General features: G+C 46.7%; 1 protein-coding gene across 1 annotated transcript in view; it reads right to left on the bottom strand.

Moving 5' to 3' along the window:
- Positions 1-23769, bottom strand: part of LOC149367335 (uncharacterized) — an 89161-nt gene that overhangs the window by 15165 nt on the left and 50227 nt on the right. The window contains exon 6 of the mRNA XM_089573689.1: positions 8088-8176. Within this exon, the coding sequence (XP_089429815.1) occupies positions 8088-8176 (89 nt within the window). The remainder of the gene's footprint in view (positions 1-8087; positions 8177-23769) is intronic.

Raw genomic sequence — 23769 nt, 5'->3', positions numbered from 1 at the left:
TGCATGCTTGCTTGGCTTCAGTGGTCTAGTTTCTTCCTGCATTATGTAAGAACCTGGGCAACTGAGATATCAAATGGCCCTGGAATCTGCTCTGCGGTCAAATGTTCCTGGTAGCTTATCTTGTTTTATTTGCTGTGTTCGGTTTCCTTGGCTCCTTTTGATGCACTACGTGCCGCCGCACGCAGCCGCTTGCTTTTTCAATGGCTAGGCAGCATGCATGGCGTCACTCGCTTTATTTCACTCTTTGACGTGTCATAGCCCTTTCCCGCTCTCCAGCGGCCATAGCTATAGCTACTACTACAACTACCAGGACTGCAGCCGTCGCAGCGGTATAATTATCTCCAGCTTTTTTTGTTGTCGTTACCGAAGCTAACGTGCTGTATTACCGATTCGTTATGGTTATTTTTTTTTTTGCTGTGGCTGGAGTTCCGTCCAGACGGAACTACGATTTGCGCTAGAGTTCCGTCCGGACGGAACTACAATTTGCGCTTAAGTTCCGTCCAGATGGAACTGCTTGTAGCGATAGGGTTCCGTCCAGACGGAACTGTATCTGACACCATACATTTCCTTCCAGCATTATCTCACATGAGTTATGTCAAGACGGCATTAAAGCTGGCGTTAGGGATTGGGAAACCAGTTTACTTGCAGACTTTTGCACGTCCATTTAAAAAAGTGGCAATCCTGTTCCACCTAATGTGTGACAGGATATTCTGCTGCATCATTTTATTTTCCAAGCGGTCAGAGAGAAATGGCAGTAGAACAAGTTTTGGCTTGGGTTTGTAGGTGCTTTTGCATAATGCTTGTTGACCCTTTGTGTACGTCTTAGTCTTTTTCGCGCTACGTCATCTTGCAGCACAAACAGCGACAGGGCTTCACATCACTTCGCGAAAAGTTTCTGCACCCCGCTTCTAACAGTGTCATTTTCCCGATCCTGTATGCATGCACGGAAGTTATACCTTCGAGGATGTAAATGAACGCGGTACGCAGACAGATATTTTGGTTCTGTATACATGCGTAGAGAGAACATCTGGATACAGCTTTGTCAACTGGTTATTCAAGAGACAAAGAAATGCTTTATGTGGGTAGAAATCATCCATTTTGTATAGTATGGACTGTACGGACATTAGACAGTTTTAGTTCTACGTAAGTAGTACGTTCACGCACGTAACCGTGAGCAGTCTACGCAGCGTACGCTCGTGTCGCTTCGTACAGTTTTAGCTACAGGTACGAGATGCAAACTGTGTAGATCTGCCATAAAACCTAAGAAATGCGCTAGCATGTGTGCCGCGCCATCCAGTACAGATAAAGAAAACTAATTTTGTTTAGTCGAGCTGCTTGGAGCGGAGCTAGGCCAAGCCACAGTGCGGGCGGTAAATACTTTCCCCCTTTCTTCTGACAAACGTTGAGCGATTTCATTCCACCGACCTGTATGTTGCATGTTATCTTCAAAGGGACTGCATTCCTTTACGTCCCGCGGCATATTTAATGCATTGCTTTTCGAGAAGCGAAGGCGCCCTGGTGTACCACTCATGCTGACGACGTGTGCGTATGGAGTCGAAACGTGCACCGTTTTGCTTTTCCCGCTGACTGTGCCGAGGGTCTCGCAATATCCCGCGAGGTTTTGAGCTTCGCGTGGTCTCGCGAGACCGTCGGCCCACTCGTTGCTATGACGAACACAAACGCTTCTCCGTCAGGCTTAGGAGCTGCTGAAACGGATTTATATCTGGAAAACAAAAGCTAGTTGTAACCTAAAACTTCATGCGAGAGCAAGAATGGACCAACTGAAGGCAAATACAGCTGTTTACAGCACGATATCACGTCGAGGGATTAGCGACGAAGCTGTTATCGTTGTGAAGCGGGCGGGCAGGGCGCCGCCATCTTGCCAACGCCACGTATGCAAGCAAGCAACGTGAAGGCCGGAACGCAAATATCCGAATCTCACGTACGTCCGTGCGACCCACGCAGGCACTTCACGTTCTGCGTATGCGCACTGGTGACCCGTAAGCGCTCTACTTACTTGAAGCTTCTACGTACGGGAAACGAAAACTGTCTATTGTATGGACGGAACTCTAGCTGCAGTAAATATTTCGTCTGGACGGAACTGCAGCAGCAGCAAATGTTCCGTCTGGACGGAACGCTAGACGCTCCGTTTTTTTTTGCTTGATCCTCCCAGTCTTCAAGCCAGAGTGGGCATAAACTTTCTGTGAAACGAAATTCCCTGCATTCATTCTACAACTATGTTTCAGCGGACTCCCACCTGTGTTTGTTAGGTCAGACATAGCTAACTACTACTACTACTACTACTACCAGGGCTAGAGCCATCCCACCGGTATAATAGTATGACCAGCTTTTCTTGGTGTCGTTACCGAAGCAAACGTAGTATATTACCGATTCGTTATTCTTGTTATTTGTATTTACTTGACCTTCCCGTTCTTAAAGACAGAGTGGGCAATAAACATCCTGTCAAAAAAAATTACCTGCATTTATTCTGCACCCCAGCTTCAGTGGACTTACACCTGTGTTTGTTAAGTTAGGTTTGTGTTTGTTAGGTGTTTCTGGTGTTTCGTTAGCAAAAGGATCAAATTTGCCGAAAACTGATGTTTTAATGAAACTTTCTTCTAAGCGAAAAAAGTATCTTTGGTCAAATGTTGCGAAAATTGATGTTTCCAGATAATTCTCTTCGAAGTGAAAAAAAAAAACCTTCAATGTAAAATTGCACTAAGCAAATGCACGCTGGTGTATAAACTTTCAGGTCAGTTGTGTAGCCCATTTCGCACAGTAAAGTAGCCGCCGTTCAGACCCAGACAACTGTTGTGCAGCGCACTGGTTAAACACCAAAAAGATCTGAAAATATCGGCTTGGGCAATCCTGCCATCTTTAAAAGTAAGTATCGCGTACTGCGTATTTTCTGTGCACAAAGGCCCTGTAGGTCGCTCCAAACTAAATTGCTGAAGATTAAACTGCCCAAAGCGAGAGTTTTGAAGAATAACAACTTGTGGTACACTCAGAGCCCTACGTCGGACATATTTGCCAGCATTCAGCGTCATGGTGGTCAACCCGCAGATTCGATCCCTCAAGAACTTCTTCAGCGTTATTCATTCTATTGCCCGCCAGAAAAAAAATGGATATTGAAGGTCGCGAATCTACCCTGTTCCTTACTGAGTATGTGAAACGAACACTCGCTAACTCTAAATGTTGCGGCCGTATGTGTTGCGATTTACCATTCTTTTGCGGGTAATTGTTCACCCATCCAGCAGCACTGCACCGCACTCCGATGTGTTGTTCTGTGGTCGTGCTGTTTTTTACCATCGCTCTTCTGTTGTCGTGCTGTTTTTTCGCTGAGCATTTCTGTCGCTGTGCCGTTTTTTCCGGCGTGAGGCGTGTTGTTTTGTCGCCGTGCCGTTTTTTCCCTGTGCTGTTTTGTCGCCGTACCGTTTATTCACTGTGCTGTTTTGTCACCGTGCCGTTTTTCCCCTGTGCTTTTTTGCCGCCGTGCCGTTTTTTCCTTGTGCCGTTTGTCGCCGTGCTGTTTTTTCCCTGTGCTATTTCGTCGCCGTGCCGTTTTCCCCCTGTGCTCTTTTGTCGTCGTGCCGTTTTTTCCCTGTGCTGTTTGTCGCCGTGCCGTTTTTTCCTTGTGCTGTTTTGTCGCCGTGCCGTTTTTCCCCTGTGCTTTTTTGTCGCCGTGCCGTTTTTTCCTTGTGCTGTTTGTTGCCGTGACGTTTTTTCCCTGTGCTGTTTCGTCGCCATGCCGTTTTCCCCTGTGCTTTTTTGTCACCGTGCCGTTTTTTCCCTGTGCTGTTTGTCGCCGTGCCGTTTTTTCCCTGTGCTTTTTTGTTGCCGTGCCGTTTTTTCCCTGTGCTGTTTTGTCAACATGCCGTTTTTCGGACATACATTTCGGACATACATTTGAGATACAGTATGTCCACGAGTGATGGCAAAAGGAGACAACAGTGCCTCCTGACAAGGCCTTCATCTGGGGATTGCACGTCATGACATCAGATTGGCCCTCTAAGCATACAAGGCACCACACAGAATACTGCACAACATTAATTAAGAAAGCAAGGCGATCAATGGCAATTTAGCACTACATGGTACTTTGCACATGGAATATTATCTGATTGGACAGTATATATACATTCATTACATCATTCACAGCTCACAAAAAAGAACCATGCGGGAAAAGAAGGTTGACATTTGCAGTCACTCAAGACAAAAGAGAGGAATAGAAATTTTAAGTAAGAAAGGCAGAAGAAGACATCCTCCTAACTTTTTTTCTTAAATTGGGTAACAGTTTTGCGTTGCTGTAGTGTGTTGAAGTGTGTTACACAAACTAACTATTTACTATAAGCAGTCGGTCCAAAACATGTACACGTTTAATAAGTGCGAGTGCTTATGGCGCCTGGAGCTGGTGTCTGTAACAGGGATATACAGGGTGTCCACGCTAACTTTAGCCAAGGGTTAAAAAATAAAATATTTGAGGTAGGCCAGGGAAACCACTTACATACATCTACCAACCAGCTTGCGGATCTTAGGCAATTTTTTGTTTTGCAATTAATTAACTAGCATTTGCAATTAATTAACTAGCTTTTTGCACTGCCTAACCATTCTTGCTTTGTTCGAGGTGCAAACGCGCGACAGCTTGCAGGGAGCAGAAAGCACCACGTTGATCCTATACCTGCTGGCCACTTTCTTCAAGTTGTGCGAAAGCCGATGAATATAGGCAATCACCACCGTCGGTTGTTTTTCTTTATCCTTATTATTTAGACCCTGTTCACCCTTCAACGTCCGCTTGCGCTTCTTGACCAGGTCCTCACTAATAGGCGAACTGTCATTTCAGGACGAGACAGGTATTAGCTGTGATGATTTCTTAACACTTTTAGAATTTTACCTTTCATCGACTGCAGTGTTTTTCAATCATCAGTTTTATATTCAGCGTGACGGCGTTTGTATTGGGTCATCCCTTGCTCCTATATTGAGTGACATTTATTTATCGCGTTTTGACAAACGTGTTAGTGACCGGCTTTTAGTGACCTCTAACGTTGTTAGGGTATTCAGATATGTGGACGACTACCTAATTGTGCTGAACGATCATGTCGGTTCAAAACCAAGCGCCATCCTTCAAGACATAGTCACCTTTTTCATCAATGAATCAAAAGGGTTCCTTTTCACGCATGAAGTTCCCCACAACAATAGCCTGCAGTTTCTTGATTTGAGACTTGAGTTTAAGCAGGGCAGCCGTGTTTGTTGGTCCTACAACCGTAGATCGTGCAAAGAGCTACTGCCTTTTAGTAGTGCACATTCCAAGCTAATCAAGCGGGGAATTGTTGCGACTTGCCTGAATGCAGCATTGGATAAATCGTGTGAGCATGAGATGGCACAGAGCTTTGATGCGCAAACTGAACGCATTCATCAAGCCGGGTATCCAGATCACCTCATCACTAGTATTAGTGAGGACCTGGTCAAGAAGCGCAAGCGGACGTTGAAGGGTGAGCAGGGTCTAAATAACAAGGATAAAGAAAAACAACCGACGGTGGTGATTGCCTATATACATCGGCTTTCGCACAACTTGAAGAAAGTGGCCAGCAGGTATAGGATCAACGTGGTGCTTTCTGCTCCCTGCAAGCTGTCGCGCGTTTGCACCTTGAACAAAGCAAGAATGGTTAGGCAGTGCAAAAAGAAACACCGAATTCGCGCCACTGAATGCACGGCTGATGTTGTGTACGTTGTTCCTCTAAGCTGCGGTAAGGAATATATCGGCCAGACAGGTCAGTGCTTCAATGAAAGAGTGATGCAGCACAAGATTGCTGTAAAAAATGGCTATGGTAGCCACATGGCCACTCACTGCAAGAGCTGCAAATGCCGTCCTAGGTTTGAAAACACTAGATTCATTGCAAGGTCTGAAGACAGACTAGAGCGTGAAATAATCGAAGCATATTACATCAAACAGAGGAGCCATATCTGCATAAGCAAGCCATCTGTGTCGCTGTCAGATGAAGAGATTAGTTTTCTTAGTGGGTCTTTGTCGGTTTTATAATCATTGCTTGGGTCCTTTTGGCACGTGTGTCTTTGTTTAATCACCCCTTGTATCTAGTTTGCCTTTATCTTTTCGCATGCCGTGTGGTTATTAAGTGGTTTTTTTCTGTGAATAAACTCAGTTGGAAGTTGGCGCCAGTCCTGTGTGTTGTTTGTTTTGTCTTCGTCTTTTAGCGCCAGTACGCTTTTTGCGTAAACACGTTATAAAAGGGGATGTCATACAACATGCGAGCAGAAAACACGTCTGCACTACGACGCAACGTTCGGAATGTTAGCACTACAGTGGCTTTGAGCCGAGCAGCGGCAACGACCATCCTTCGCAGGTGATCTTGAAAGATGAACACCTTGGATTGCCCGAACATGCGGGCGTTGATATGTACTTCAGCAAGAGATGTTGTCGAGCTTTTCGGCTTGATGCTTGTAATGCCATGAAAGGTTATGCGCAAAAGAAGAGACACAAAGAGCGAAGACGTGACAGGACGAGCGCAAACCAACAACTGGTTTATTCAGAAGTTGACACCTCTAAATATAAGACGATCAGGTGCACGCGCGGCGGGTACACCCACAGCATGCCTGTGGGTGTACCCGCCCTACAAGATAGATACTTACCTTACAAGATAATTACCCCACAAGATAATTACCCCACAAGGCAGATCTTAACAAAGCTGACTCGCTTCTATACAAGGTAAGAGACGTATTGCTGACGCAATTGTGTGCATTCTTTACCAAGAAGGATTCCGCGCCACGGCGTTACTGCCCTCACCAAGAATCTTGATGTCATTCAGTCGCGGCCTGCATTTTCGGCAATGTTCGGCCAAGTTCGTGCCACTTTCCTTGTCAGTTAACGTGCGCTCATGCTCCCCTGCACGATCATTCACGCGATGTCCTGTTTGGCCAATGTAGGCCTTTCCCCATGTTAGTGGGATCTCATATACAACGCCTTTCGCGCATCTACCAAAGGGCTTGCTTTTTGGCGCATCCGGTCGGCCTGGTTCTCTACTTTGCCGTGATTGAGCAAAGTCGACCTAACTTCATAGGTGCTGAGGACACCATAGGCACTCAATACCTATTGGCCACCTTCTTCAAATTGTGTACCACCTTATGCATGTAATGTATTACTACAGGCTTCGTACCTTCCTTTGGGGCCATTTTGCGCGCTTTTCCTTTCTTTTTTTTTTTGCATGAGAGTTTAACTCACCGCTGTCAGGATAGGGGTAGCCTGCATTGTCCAACCGGGACACTTGTTTTATGAAACTTTCACCCATTCTCTGCGGACACGACTTCGTGAGTGCAGACTAAATGCACATTGCAGCAACGCCTCTCTTCACTGTCCTCGATTGTGCTGAACCATACGGCATAAGATCTTTCGCAACTCGGGGATGGTACATCCAACACAGATGCTTTTCTGAGAAAAACATTTTAATTTCTAAAAACTGTAGACTTATCTTTTGGTACCTCATGCGTAAAGGTTAAACCTTTACCGTGTAGTTTAAAACCATTTAAAACCTCATTCGTCAAGTCAAGGCAGATAATGGTATCCTGTTCCTTTAAAAGGACTAAAAAGTCGTCTACATATCTAAACACTTTTAGAACTTTGGCGGCGTCAAAGACGTTTGTGAGGGAACGGTGAAAATAAGACAGAAAAATATTACACAGGACAGGGGCAACACACGACCCTATACAAATACCAAGACGCTGCAGGTAGAAACCATTGTCAAAAGTTATAAACGTTCTATTAAGATAAAATCCAAGCAAAGTTATAAAATTATTTACAGCCATTTCTGTTGCGTTTTGAAGGGGAACTTCGCCGTTCTTCTCTGAGGTTTTAGAACAAAGATTTCCCGTGTTCAGAAGAAAAAGCAGGGAATGCGAAACTGCTGAAGCAGGTGCGGCGTTCTGATTTCACTGGCCTTCACGGGCTGGCGGATCGCCAGTCACAGCCAGCACGCGCTTCGTATTTTGAGAAACATGAATTTTCCTGGCTCCCTCCACCTTCCCCATTTGAAGATTTTTTTTCAGCAAGTTCAACGGCATAACAAGCGTTCGATGCTCACGTGTTGTCGGTCCCAGTGTAGAATTGTAGTGTGAAGACGGCATAAGAACCGACCGGGAGGGGCATCTGGTTGAAAAAATATTGGCTGCCCTGAAAGATTGAGAAAGGAGCAGTCAGTCATGTGCGACCACATATGACTACATAATGACACTCGAAAGTGGTGTCAAATACTTTTCGAAGAATCGGCTGCAAAACTGGTCCCAATTCACATTTCTTTGCTAGGGAAGTCCCTCCGAGTTCATGTCTATCCCAGCGAAAGATTGTTGCCTTTCATTTGCAAGTGTTTTTCAGCGACCGGCGACAGTGCAGAGAGGGCCTTGTGGGTACGAGAACCTCGTAACGGACATTTTATTTTCCCTAATTTGCACAAAAATTGCTTTTCAGTGTTCGGAACGCCATCTGTCACCCGAACTAAAATGCGTTGTACGACCCTATTGGCTGTAAACAGGACACAGAGTGCCACTAAACAAATGACGATACGGCATGGTTTACGCAAAAAGCGTATTGGCGCTAAAAGACGAAGACAACACACACAACACAGGACTGATGCCAACTACCAACTTGGAGTTGGAAGTTGGAGCCAGTCCTGTCTTGTATGTGTTGTTTTCGTCTTTTAGCGCCAATACGCTTTTTGCGTAAACCACGTCGTGCTACAACTAACTAGCTCAAATCATTGTGTTGCTGGGACGAAATGAACTCGTCAAATAACAAAAATGACTTCCGGCTTGTGATCATTTTTCGTTAAGGGGTTAAAGGTGCACAAAGAGCATTGTGGAATTTCGCTTTTATTTTTGTTCTCGCCCCGCCGTGGTGGCGCCGTGGTTATGGTGCTCGGCTGCTGATCCGAAAGACGGGCGGGTTCCATCCCGGCCACGGCGATCGCATTTCGATGGAGGCGAAAGCCTAGAGGCCCGTGTACTGTGCGATGTCAGTGCACGTGAAAGAACCCCAGGTGGTCGAAATTTCCGGAGCCCTTCACTACAGCGTCCCATAGCCAGAGTGGCTTTGGGACGTTAAACCAGACCATTTTGTTTTTGGATTTCAATGAATAAATACTTTCAATCGCAGACAATATAGGCGCAAATTAAGCCCACAGAATTGAAAGTACCCGGGGACTCTTTGCTTTGCACTTCCGCGACATCCATGCATCTACACATTTTCGCGTGATCTGTGGGATGCCACCGCGTTTTGTTGTAAGTGTTGTTCACAGTTCGCGAGCAACCCGCACATTTTCGAAGATCACTCTGCGTATTAGTACGTATTACTCCGCCGATGGCAGTGCGGCAAGCCGCCATGCGACTGGCAAAAAAGCACTCCTCGCGTTGGTTGTTTTTGATGGTTTGGTTTAGTTTGTAGCGGGTTTAAGTCCCAAAGTGGCTCAGGCTACGAGGGACGCCGTAGTGAAGGGCTCCGGAAATTTCGACCACCGGGGTTCTTTAACGTGTACTGACATCGCACAGTACACGGGCCTCTGGAATTTCGCCTTCATCGAAGTTCGACCGCCGCGGCCGGGATCATTGAACGCAGAAAGTAGCAGCATTGGCAGCAGCGGTAGCGGAAACGACATTGGCAGCAGCGGTAGCGGAAACGACAGACGGCTAAAATTCGTCGCCTGCATTTTCCAGGTACCGCCCCCCTCCACCCATATTGAAGAAGCCACGCTGACGGTTCCGCGCTTTTACAACGATCTCGGAAGCACGTCTACGTCACCTCTTCCCAGGAAGATTAACAAGTGACGTCAGCGACACAGCGGCTACATATTCCCGGACCATCGGCACCTCGGCTCATTGGCAGCAGCGGTAGCGGAAACGACAGACGGCTAAAATTCGTCGCCTGCATTTTCCAGGTACCGCCCCCCTCCACCCATATTGAAGAAGCCACGCTGACGGTTCCGCGCTTTTACAACGATCTCGGAAGCACGTCTACGTCACCTCTTCCCAGGAAGATTAACAAGTGACGTCAGCGACACAGCGGCTACATATTCCCGGACCATCGGCACCTCGGCTCATTGGCAGCAGCGGTAGCGGAAACGACAGACGGCTAAAATTCGTCGCCTGCATTTTCCAGGTACCGCCCCCCTCCACCCATATTGAAGAAGCCACGCTGACGGTTCCGCGCTTTTACAACGATCTCGGAAGCACGTCTACGTCACCTCTTCCCAGGAAGATTAACAAGTGACGTCAGCGACACAGCGGCTACATATTCCCGGACCATCGGCACCTCGGCTCATTGGCAGCAGCGGTAGCGGAAACGACAGACGGCTAAAATTCGTCGCCTGCATTTTCCAGGTACCGCCCCCCTCCACCCATATTGAAGAAGCCACGCTGACGGTTCCGCGCTTTTACAACGATCTCGGAAGCACGTCTACGTCACCTCTTCCCAGGAAGATTAACAAGTGACGTCAGCGACACAGCGGCTACATATTCCCGGACCATCGGCACCTCGGCTCATTGGCAGCAGCGGTAGCGGAAACGAGAGACGGCTAAAATTCGTCGCCTGCATTTTCCAGGTACCGCCCCCCTCCACCCATATTGAAGAAGCCACGCTGACGGTTCCGCGCTTTTACAACGATCTCGGAAGCACGTCTACGTCACCTCTTCCCAGGAAGATTAACAAGTGACGTCAGCGACACAGCGGCTACATATTCCCGGACCATCGGCACCTCGGCTCATTGGCAGCAGCGGTAGCGGAAACGACAGACGGCTAAAATTCGTCGCCTGCATTTTCCAGGTACCGCCCCCCTCCACCCATATTGAAGAAGCCACGCTGACGGTTCCGCGCTTTTACAACGATCTCGGAAGCACGTCTACGTCACCTCTTCCCAGGAAGATTAACAAGTGACGTCAGCGACACAGCGGCTACATATTCCCGGACCATCGGCACCTCGGCTCATTGGCAGCAGCGGTAGCGGAAACGACAGACGGCTAAAATTCGTCGCCTGCATTTTCCAGGTACCGCCCCCCTCCACCCATATTGAAGAAGCCACGCTGACGGTTCCGCGCTTTTACAACGATCTCGGAAGCACGTCTACGTCACCTCTTCCCAGGAAGATTAACAAGTGACGTCAGCGACACAGCGGCTACATATTCCCGGACCATCGGCACCTCGGCTCATTGGCAGCAGCGGTAGCGGAAACGACAGACGGCTAAAATTCGTCGCCTGCATTTTCCAGGTACCGCCCCCCTCCACCCATATTGAAGAAGCCACGCTGACGGTTCCGCGCTTTTACAACGATCTCGGAAGCACGTCTACGTCACCTCTTCCCAGGAAGATTAACAAGTGACGTCAGCGACACAGCGGCTACATATTCCCGGACCATCGGCACCTCGGCTCATTGGCAGCAGCGGTAGCGGAAACGACAGACGGCTAAAATTCGTCGCCTGCATTTTCCAGGTACCGCCCCCCTCCACCCATATTGAAGAAGCCACGCTGACGGTTCCGCGCTTTTACAACGATCTCGGAAGCACGTCTACGTCACCTCTTCCCAGGAAGATTAACAAGTGACGTCAGCGACACAGCGGCTACATATTCCCGGACCATCGGCACCTCGGCTCATTGGCAGCAGCGGTAGCGGAAACGACAGACGGCTAAAATTCGTCGCCTGCATTTTCCAGGTTAGTCAGTACGAGCTTACTGATCTGATCTGATTTTTTTTTACTTGTCTGAAGCCCGCTACCCGGCTGCTGCCAACTGTTATTGAACACCTGTGCTTGTTTTTTTCTGACATGTAGTGCCTTCATTTGTCTCGCGCATCTCTGACAGTATCTATTGTTGTTGTTAGCGACTGTCTCTTTACTATTGTCGCCCGCCAATCATGACGAAGGAACTTGCAAGGATGTTCGAGGATCTTAAGCGTGAGCTGAAACAGGAGATCAAGGATCTCAGAGAAACCTTTGACCGTGACCTGAGGAAAGAAATTAGAGATATCAAAAACAGCCTAGCCTACATCAATCAGGACTATGAAGACATGAAAGAGACTGTCAATCGCATAAAAGAGGAAAACAAAACACTTCAAGAGACTGTAGAGACTCTGCAAGAAGAGCGCAAGTCCTTTCTAAAACAGCTGAAGGATTATGACTCCAGAATACTACAAACTGAGCAACACTCACGATGCACGAATGTAGAAGTGAAGGGGCTGCCATTGGCAGCAAATGAGAACATTCTTGAGCTTACAAAGACACTGGGAACAGCTATTGGCGTACCTCTTGAAAACACGGACATTCAGGCCTGCCACCGTGTTCGCACAGCCAATAATGACACTGCGCCGAACATTGTCATCCAGTTCACCCGCAGGGACAAACGCGACTTGTTCCTTGAGAAGGCAAGAAAGCAGAGACTAACAACAGAGGACGTGCAGATGGAACCTGTGGTTCCAATCTTTGTGAACGAACACCTTTGCCCGTCAATGAAACGGTTGTTCGGTGCGACCAAATCTAAGACAAAAGAACTCAAATATAAGTATACATGGATTAAGAACGGGAAAATCTTCGTCCGGAAGCTAGATGGTGCACCAGTAATCCCTATCAACCATGTTGATGACTTGTTCAAAATTGTCTGAGTACACATGCGCTTAAACTTGCTTGCTTTTTTTCCACACCATGGGACTTCATCCTTCTGAGATTAAATCCGTGGTAGAAAAGAAAACTTCTGCCATATCACTTTTTCATCAAAACGTCCGTTCAGCCGCAAATAAAGAAGACGAACTAGCACTTTTGGTGGAGAGCTTTGGTATATCGCTCACAGCAATCATGCTGACCGAAACCTGGTACACCGAAGAATCACGCGTGTTTAGCTTGCCTGGCTATCACTGCTTTTCGCGCTATCGTAAGAGCAAACGTGGCGGTGGCATCAGCCTTTTGATAAGAAATGATCTTGTTGTTGAAATTTTGGAAGATTTCTGCCAGATGAATTCTGATTATGAGGCGCTGACCCTGAGCAACCAAAAAAGCATTTTTGTGGTCATGTACCGACCACCTTCTGGTGATTTTACTAAGTTTCTGGCTTTCTTTAGCAGAATTCTAGAACACACTTTAGTTAACAGTCTGGACCTTTATCTGGGAGGAGACCTGAATGTTAACATGCTTACACCTACGCACTGCCAGAAAGAATTTCAGCTTTTAATACAGTCATATGGTTTCACAAATGTTATAACTGAACCCACGCGTGTCACTCAAGATAGCAGTTGTTTGCTGGATGTGTTCATCACAAACATTAATACTGAGACAATAACCGCGGATACAGTATACACTGGTATCAGCGACCATTCAGGAATATTTATGCTAGCTGACAAGGCTCGTCAAATAAAAAGAAAAAAATGTAAAGAAAACAATCTTGTTCAGATCATCACTCCCACCAATCTTGAATCTTTCCGTTTTGCGATTAGTCAAGAAAACTGGAACACCGTTTACAAAGCAACAAGTAGCGATGTTGCATACTCTAATTTCATAGCTGTGTTCAGATTCATATATGATGCCCACTTTCCTTTGTGTCGTGTAAAAAAACCATCGAAAGCGCGCAAGCCGTGGCTTACGCATGAATTGTTGAGCATGATTAAACGCAAGAATGCATTATATGCTCGATTCATAAAGAACAAAAGTGGCGATGATTTTTCTGTTTTTAAGGCATATAGAAATAGCCTAAACTCAAAGTTAAAGGCAGCGAAGAATTTTTATTTTCTTAACATTTTCTGGAACGAGACTACTCTGCGGTCAGATGTAGTCTGGCGAAAACTGAAACCCCTGCTCTCAGCTGATGGCTCAGAGGCTTTTCCTGATAATTTCCAGCACCATGGAGTGTGCATTTCTGGCAAGGAACTAGCCGACGCTTTAAATACTCTTTTCATTCAACAATCTAATCAGATTAAGGTTTGTAGTAATAATAGTATGGACAATTTTGACCGGTATCTGCCGGAAATGTACAGCAGTCAGTCACTATTTCTTGCACCCACAAACTGCTCAGAAGTTTATTCTTCCATGAATGCTATAAAAAACAGTAAAGCTCAAGACTCAAATGGCATGCAGGTGATCCCGGTAAAGTACGTTCTTGACCTAATCTGTCCAGTTATCACTCATATTTATAACCTAATTTTATCTACAGGCATATTTCCTGAAGAAATGCAGGTCGCTCGTGTAATACCCATATTTAAACATGGGGATAAAGGTACACTAAGCAATTACCGTCCAATTTCCATATTACCTATTTTCTCAAAGGGAATCGAAAAAATATTACACATAAGAATTTCTTCATTTTTTTCGCAACACAGTTTGTATTCTGACTTTCAGCGTGGTTTCAGACGGCACCGATCAACAGAGACGGCCCTTGTAGCACAAAAAGAGATCATTTTAGAAGCTTTTAGCAAAAGAGAGATTATAGCAGGCATCTATATCGACTTTACGAAAGCGTTTGATCTTGTAAATCATTTCATCCTTCTTTCCAAGCTACATAGATACGGAGTCCGCGGCATTGCTCACACACTGCTTAAGTCATACCTTGGAAATAGAACTCAGTACGTTGACATAAACGGCAGTAAATCTTCCGTGCTGGCTGTATCAACTGGAGTCCCGCAAGGAAGCATACTTGGGCCACTGTTATTCATCATCTATGTCAATGACATTGTTCGATGCACAGACAGCGCTCAGTTTGTCTCGTACGCAGATGATACGACGCTTTTTGTTAAGGGCAAGACAGAAGCAGACATTGAATTGCTGTCGAATAAAGCGCTTGGCGATTTACACCAATGGGTTAACGCAAACTGTTTAAGGATAAACCCGTCTAAAACACAAGCAATTTTATATTCACCAAAAGGAAAACATCAGCTGACTTCATTGAATCTACGTCTAGGTACAGATCGCATCCAAATAGTCGATACAGTGAAAATACTTGGTGTTCATTTCTCAAAGCATTTAACTTGGAACAAACACGTTGAGTACCTTCAATCAAAAATATCCAGTGCTGTTGGTGTTATTGCGAGACTGAGAGAAATTTTGCCTACCAAGGTTAAAATTATTCTCTATAATTCCCTAGTATTATCTCTTCTTCAGTACTGTATTATTGTCTGGGGCATGACTGGTATGACTGACTTAAAAAAACTGCACTTACTTAAAAAAAAAAAAGCAGTTCGGTATATCGCTAATGTGTCTTTTTTGCACCACTCGGCCCCCCTTTTTGAGAAATATAATGTTCTCCCAGTGTTTTGCCTATATAACTATAGGTTAATGCTAATATATAAATCTCTTGTGAAAGAAAAAAGTAATTTTTTAATATCTTTAGCCCAACTACAAGAAAACGCCAGACCTCGCCTTACGAGGCACAAGGAAAAATGGCTTGTACCTACACCTCGCACCTCATACCAGACGCAATCTTTGAAATATATTACTCCCACATTACTCAATAGTTTAGAGTCGTCGAATTTCGATCCAGCATACGAACCTAAACATACCATTAGTCTGTTCTGTCGGCAGAAATTATTATAGTTGTCTTAGATCTTGTAATGTGAGACGTTTTCTGCGCTGTAATTATTGTACCCATGACCCTTGTAGAAATTTACTGTCGCTTCAATTCGTTACATACTATGTCCAGAATGTCCAACACATTGTACTTCATCTATTTTTTCTTTGTTTTCTTTTTTTTTCTGTGTTTGAAGCGTTACAAACTGTTGTTTGCCTTGCAATGTTGAATTTGTATTTATTTGTTGCTCTTGAACTATATTGCCTCTGTAATATGTATCTGTATTTATTTTTCCTTTGTTATGGTGATGATGTTTCCGACACGCTGCAGTGCCACCATGTAGGGGGCCGGGGCCCCTGTCAAGCTGTTTTTACAGCTTTTAGTCCCGGCTCCTACCTTTTCGAAAGGAAAGGAAATAAAGAGAGAAATGAAATGAAATGAAATGAGTCAACCATCGGCGTAACAGTCGAAGCCAAAATGCACCAAAAGACACACGGGGCCTCACTTTAAGCATGCACATCGGACGCGCTTCGGTGGCCTCGGGCAGCGTGTCTGACTCACGCCTCAGGAGTCCCGGGTTCGATTCCCATCTCGTGCAAATGATCTTTTCGATGGAACAAAAATCCTTCTGTGTTTCCACTAACCATCTCTACTTTTTTTTTTTCGTTTTTATGATTACTGGCTGTTCTGCGGCATAGGACGTACGTTTCTGCGCGTAGAGCGTTAGTGTGATTGGTACTGCACGCTGCTGGTTGAGGTTTAGGCAAGGAACCGAACAACCTCGCTGATAAAGCACAACGTCCCAACGACAAGGTTCTGCCGCCTTACACAAACGTCTGTTCCGGCCAAATCAAAACAAAACAAATGCACGCGCGGCGCGCCCAGAAGCGGGGCGGACTTGTACGCCTTCATAGTTTTTGTTGTGTGTGCATCCCTTCGCATTCTTCCTTTAGATCTTGTTTTTCGCTCTCAGTTAACAACGACATTGTGCTTGCGTCGTTCAGTTAGTTTCTGGTTTGGTTTGGTTTATTGGGTTTAACGTCCCAAAGCGACTCAGGCTATGAGAGACGCCGTAGTGAAGGGCTCCGGAAATTTCAACCACCTGGGGTTCTTTAACGTGCACTGACATCGCACAGTACACGGGACTCTAGAATTTCTCCTCCAAAGAAATTCTAGCCGCCGCGGCCGGGATCGAACCCGCGTCTTTTGGGTCAGCAGCCGAGCACCATAACCGCTGAGCCACCGCGGCGGCGTTCAGTTAGTTTCTAGTGCACACGCTAATTAAGGACACGGCGTGCACCACTACGGGCTTTAAAGGTGTCAAAGACTGTGAAGCAAGGATATATACCACAACGATGAAAAGAAATGCCAACACGCAGTGCATGCCTTGCGGCACAGTCGGTACACCTCCCTCCAACCGCTAGTCCGAGGTTCGCGCCGCTTTATTGATTGCCTTCGACAGCCAAAGCATATTGAAATTCAGCTCGAATCAATCATCATCATCATCATCAGCCTGACTACACCCACTGCAGGGCAAGGGCCTCTCCCATGTCTCTCCAATCAACCCTGTCCTTCGCCAGTTGCGGCCACCGCATCCCCGCAAACTTCTTAATGTCATCCGGCCACCTAAATTTCTGCCGTCCCCTGCTATGCTTGCCTTCTCTTGGAATCCACTCGGTTACCCTTAAGGACCAGCGGTTGTCTTGCCTTCGTATTACATGCCCTGCCCAAGCCCATTTCTTCCTCTTGATCTAAATTAGGATATCATTAACTCGCGTTTGTCCCCTCACCCACTCCGCCCTCTTCCGATCTCTTAACGTTACACCTATCATTTTTCTTTCCATAGCTCGCTGCGTTGTCCTTAACTTAAGATGAACCCTCTTTGTTAGCCTCCATGTTTCTGCCCCCTTGGTGAGTACCGGTAAGATACAGCTGTTGTATACTTTTCTTTTGAGGGATATTGGCAAACCGCCATTCATGATCTGAGAGAACCTGCCATATGCGCTCCACCCCATTCTTATTCTTCTAGTTATTTCCCTCTCATGATCCGGATAAGCGGTTACTACCTGCCCTAAGTAGACATATTCTTCTACTACTACCTCCAGCACCTCGCTACCAACTGAGAACTGCTGTTCCTGACATTACTTCGGTTTTCTGCATGTTAATTTTTAGCCCCACCGTTCTGCTCTGCCTGTGTAACTCATTGATCATGCTTTGTAGTTCTTGTCCTGAGTGGCTTAGCAAGGCAATGTCATCAGCGAATCGCAAATTACTCAGGTATTCTCCATTAACCCTTATACCCAACTCTTCCCATTCCGGTCCCCGGAATACCTCCTGTGGGCAGGCGGTGAATAGCATTGGCGAGATCGTGTCTCCCTGCCTGGCACCTTTCCGGATTGGAATTTTATTGCTGACTTTATGGAAAACTGTAGTAGCTGTGCGATGGTTATAAATATCTTCCAATATTTTCACATAACACTCTTCCACACCCTGATTCCGCAATGCCTGCATGACAATGCAGGCATTGTCATGCCTGCATGAATCGAATCAATAGCTAGCACATAATTTCATAATGCGTTTCGATTCCATCGAAGCGCGGCCGCTGAGAACTAATGCGTGCGATGCAGGAGCTCGCATTGCTCTAAGAGCGTCTACTAGGTACACAAAGAGTCATCGTCATCATCATCAGCCTGACTACGCCCACTGCAGGGCAAAGGCCTCTCCCATGTATCTAATTAACCCTGTCCTTCGCCAGCTGCGGCCACCGTATCTCCGCAGACTTCTTAATCTCATCCGCCGATCTAATTTTCTGCCGCCCCTGCTACGTGTCCCTTCTCTTGGAATCGACTCCGTTACCCTTAAGCACCAGCGGTTATCTTGCCTTCGCATTACGTGCCCTGCCCAAGCCCATCTCTTCCTCTTGATTTAAACTGGGATACATATAAATCAGTGTGTGGAAGAGTGTTATGTGAAAATATTGGAAGATTTTTATAACGATTACACAGCTACTAAAGTTCTCCATAAAGTCAGCAATAAAATTCCTGTACGGAAAGGTGTCAGGCAGGGAGACACGGTCTCGCCAATTCTCTTCACTGCCTGCTTACAGGAGGTATTGCGGATACTGGAATGGGAACAGTTGGGCATAAGAGTTAATGGAGAATACCTGAGTAATTTGCGATTCGCTGATGACATTGCCTTGCTAAGCCACTCAGGACAAGAACTGCAAAGCATGATCAATCAGTTAGACAGGCACAGCAGAACGGTGGGGCTAAGAATTAACATGCAGAAAACCAAAGTAATATTTAACAGCCTAGCAAGGGAACAGTAGTTCGCAACTGGTAGCGAGGTGCTGGAAGTAGTAAGAGAATATGTCTACTTAGGGCAGGTAGTGACCGCAGATCCGGATCATGAGAGGGAAATAACTAGAAGAATAAGAATGGGGTGGAGCGCATATGGCAGGTTCTCTCAGATCATGAGCGGTAGGTTACCAATATCCCTGAAGAGAAAAGTATACAATAGCTGTATGTTACCGGTACTCACCTATGGGGCAGAAACGTGGAGGCTAACAAAGAGGGTTCAGCGTAAGTTAAGGACAACGCAGCGGGCTATGGAAAGGAAAATGATAGGTGTAACGTTAAGAGATCGGAAGAGGGCGGAGTGGGTGAGGGAACAAACGCGGGTTAATGACATCTTAGTTGAAATCAAGAGGAAGAAGTGGGCTTGGGCAGGACATGTACTGCGAAGGCAAGATAACCGCTGGTACTTAAGGATAACGGAGTTGATTCCAAGAGAAAGCAAACGTAGCAGGGGACGGCAGAAAGTTAGGTGGGCGGATGAGACTAAGAAGTTTGCGGGGATACTGTGTCGGCAACTGACAAAGGACAGGGTTAATTGGAGGGACATGGGAGAGGCCTTTGCCCTGCAGTGGGTGTAGTCAGGCTGATGATGATGATGACAGATAAACATATTTTAAAAATCAGCAAGGCGGAAATTTGGGCGGGTTGGTAAGTATTCATGATTATGCTCACAGCGCAACAAGAACGGGACACGAGACGAAATAGTGACACGAACATGCGATGACTATCAACTGACTTTTATTGAAGAACGAAGGGCCTATATATACAAACATTAAAACACTTATCAAGAACAATAGACGTTATCTGAAAGGCACGTGGGAGGTCAAACTCAATTCCCTCTCGGATAAAGGGATAGAAGGGCTGCTGATACACATCGTATCCTTGTGGTGAATATAGAAGGCCTCCATTATATCGCGTGTTACCTTATCACTGTGTGGGAACACAGCAGCCCTTCTATTGCTTTATCCGAGAGGGAATTGAGTTGTCTGGCCTCCCACGTGCCTTCCAGATAACTTTTGTTGTCTTGATAAGTGTTTTAATGTTTGTATACACACGCCTTTCGTTCTTCAATAAAAACCAGCAGATAGTCAGCGCGTGTTTGTGTCACTCTTTCGTCTTGTGTCCCGTTCTTGTTGCGCTGTGAGCAAAATCATGAATATTTTAAAAAAGTTTCTGCTATGCAGTGCGAGCGAAGAAATGCAAATGAAAACAAAATAAATGCAAGCGCCGAGGGGCGGAGACGTGGAGATGACCCTGCGTAAGCCTTCGTCTCTGCTGCTGTCGCTGTGGCAGCTGACGACTTCACTCTCTTGGCCTTCTTTTTTGGAGCTGCTTAAGTAGAAGCCACGCTGCACCGCGAAAGGCTCGTCCCGGGACACGGCGCCGTTGGAAGCAGACGACGCGCCGAGCTGCGTCACCGTCGCTATAGCAACGCGAGCATGCGCAGGGGGCAATGGGGATGAAATCAAGTGATGAAAGACTCCCTAGACGGGAAGACGCCAAAACTCGAATACGCCGCAATCATTCGAGACCCCCATGCCAAAAAAGACATCGAGAATTAGAAAAAATACAGAGGGCGCGCAGTACGTTCTGTATTTAATAAGTACAATAGAACTGATTCCCCATCTTCGTTAATGGCCGCAAATGATATTAAACCTCTCCACGCCAGACGCAAGATAGCCCGCCTATCCTTCCTTCATCAACTAATTCATGGAAAACTAGGTATCCCTCCAGCCCCCTATGTGCAGTTTTCAGAAACGCGTAGAACTCGTCGTCATCATATCACACTTTAGCACCATACTTCGGCATACTAACGCTTTTAAATTTTATTTTTTCCCGAGAACGATCGACGAATGGTACGCCTGCCTCTACGAGTGATATCGGCTGTTGATTTTGACAACGCACTTTGTGAGGTATTTTATATTGTATATGTGCTACATTAGACAATTTTATTATTATTTGTTTTACGATGCAGCTGTATTTAGTGGATGTATTTTTCTGCCCTCCCTGCCTGGACACAAATGAGGGTCTGCAGTATTGTGAAAATGAATAAAATAAATAAATAAACTTGCCATCTGTTTACGTACGCTGAATGCTGAACCGCCAGGATTCGGTAGTGGCGAAGTGCCCAATAGACGGCGCAGCATCTTTGCGATGACGGACACTGATTTCTGAATCTCGTGCTTACTTTAACTAGAAATTGGTGATGGGCTAGTTGGTGGATAATTCTTTAAAAATTGCATGTGGCGCAGTTGTGTTGTCCTCATGCTTATCAGTCACGTCCACGGTTTTAATGCAGTTTTGCAATTGCTTCCAACACCGTTGCAGTTGAGAAGCGTCCGCTTTGATAAGAAATACGTGCCTGCAAACGGAACGGTGATGTTTTATATTGCTTTACCTTCTGCTCCTTCTCATAGAATTTGGTTAATTACGCGGCCAAAAAAGTAAGAAAATTACAGAAGGCTACATTATATGGTTAAATGCCAATTTCAGCGCCAGCTGAACGTATGAGACAGCGCACGCGGTGCCATGATTTGTGGGCACCTGCCCCGCTCATCCCCTAAGGTTTGCTTCCACGCGCTGATTCGTTCCTATTAGTTACCTTAACCAACAAGGTAGGGCGGTGGCGTCGCAGCGCCACGGAGGGACTGAATGCTGCGCGCGCGCGCGGGGGAGGCGACTCTGTTCGGCTCTGGATCTCGGCGCGCACGGACTGTTCGGCGCGGCACTTTGCTCTCCGCCAGCTCGTCCCGTCCGGCCTCGGAGTTCCTCCCTTGCCCTAGCGTGGGCGAGCGTTCGCTCGTAATCGAGCTGGTGATTCGGACGTCCTCGATTCCTCGGCGTATTTTGTTGCTAGCTGATGTTGTTGTAGCAATAACTGTCTGTTTGTGTCAGCCAAAGTGTCGTTCCTTTGTTCCTCCTTCACAGCAAGGCCCGGCGTGCGCATGCACGATAACGGGGTGGGGTCCGGTGGTTTTGAACTGTGTCAGCCGCGGGGAGAACGTATTTATCCCCCCCCCTCCCCCCCTATTATCACAGAAGATTAGCCGAGCCCAGACGGTCGCACAAAAGGCGAAAAGGCAAGCAAAGCTCAATGAATCGTTCCTAAATTGGAGGATGGAGGCGTCTGTCGCACCTTCATATCAGAGTCATTGTAATGTGAAAAGTACTGCTATCGTCGACGCAGCTGGCCCGGCCGCTTGGTGCAGCGCACTGCCGTGGAGGTAGAAAGCTCAGGATTTTGGATGCGACAACACGCTTTGAATGATTTGTCTCTAATTTTAGGGAGGAAATAGAAACATTCCGCGGCTCCATTGCCAATCCGGTAACAGAGCGCGGCAGCTGCTATTTGCTTCCCGTCAGTGCTGGGTCGGATTCCACCGCTCGTCGAAAGCGACCACACCTTTCCCAGTCCACGCAATCAAGGCGGAAAGCTGGGCTAGTTGGTGTGTCATCGTTACTTAAAAGACTAGCGCATAAACTAGGACCTAACACTGGTGGATTCATTGGCGGGGGGAGGCCATTTGGCCACGCATTGTAAGCGGTGCGGGTGGGTGCGTGCCGGCGTTTGATGCCACGTGTGTGCTTGGTAGGGGAGGCACAAGGTTAGGCCGTGAGATTTGTGAGGCTCATCACACTAACAGGGAAGGTGATAAGTGTGTCAGCACGACATCACTTGCCCTGACCAGGGAAGAAGCAATGTATCTCAGAAGCAGTTTGCCACATTTTGATTAGTTTGTGCTCGTTTTAACCCAGTGTGCGCGCATGTGCCACCGAAGTGTTTTTATGTACCCGTTTGTCGCAGTAAATCTTCAGTTGATGTTTAGCTCTCGTCCTGTTTCCTTCTATGTCTTTGTCCTAGTTTCATGCCCTAGTCTTTTATTTAACGAACACACCTTTCCCGTCCTCTCGGAGCGTGCGTTTTCAGTTATCAGAATGAGGAATCTTTACACATCCAGCTAACTATTTAATGATATCACGGTAGCACCGAACTAACGGCTGTACGGCGGCATACGACGAGGCGAGGCGCTAAATGGGCGAGAATACCCGCATACGAAAAACGTTCTTGTGTCTTCAGCCCGCTTCATATCTCTGCTTTGTTGAGAGAGCTGTACGGTCAGTTGGCCGACTCTAGAGTGAAATAATTGGCACGGTCGCGCGTTTTAAAGCGACTGTTGCTTTAAAACAATGGCTTTTAAACGCCGAAAGAGCTCTGCAACAGCAAATCCAAATTTTTATTACACGTTTGCAGCTTCATTGCGCATGAATTTAAAGAAAAAAATTAAGAATAGTAGATGTAAGCATGAAAAGCGCTGCAGGAAAGGCGTGCCGTATTCTAGGACGGCTAATACTTAAAAAAAACTTAAAAAAAAGCAGGAGATTGATATACCAACTAGCCCAAGCTGTAGCTCTCCTCACCTTCCGCGATTGACCGCTTTCCGCTTCCTTTGCCGCCTTTCATTATGCCACGGTGTTTATGCCAACCCGCGGCCGGTCTCGAGGGGTGCGCGCTCGCGCCCCCCCCTCGAGAACGGCCGTGGCCGACCAGAGCTAGTTGCTGGCTGAGCAACTGGATGGCGCCACGTTTCATTACGGCGACCAGCGCTGGTTACTTGCCGCCCAACTGGATGGCGCCACGGGATCTATGTCGCTAGGGTGCCTCGATGGAACTCTGTTTCGAGGCGCCTATGTCGAACTGCGAGGGGCTGCTGTCTTACTGAGGGAAGCGAACAACACGCACCTTTCAGCGTTGTACACTGGAGAGCCCATGAGAAAATGTTGAACAGCCCGGCGCACACCATGCATGCCATCAGCCATGCAACAAAACGACAAGGCCATTCTCGCCCTCGATCTTAAGGGGCGTTTGACAAAACATGGTAC

Source organism: Amblyomma mixtum, chromosome 1, assembly GCF_055824585.1.
Source record: "Amblyomma mixtum isolate Tamu chromosome 1, ASM5582458v1, whole genome shotgun sequence".
In the NCBI taxonomy this organism is placed as follows: domain Eukaryota; kingdom Metazoa; phylum Arthropoda; class Arachnida; order Ixodida; family Ixodidae; genus Amblyomma; species Amblyomma mixtum.
Note: the sequence above shows the minus strand (reverse complement) of the source record. Positions and strands in the feature narration are given on the sequence as shown.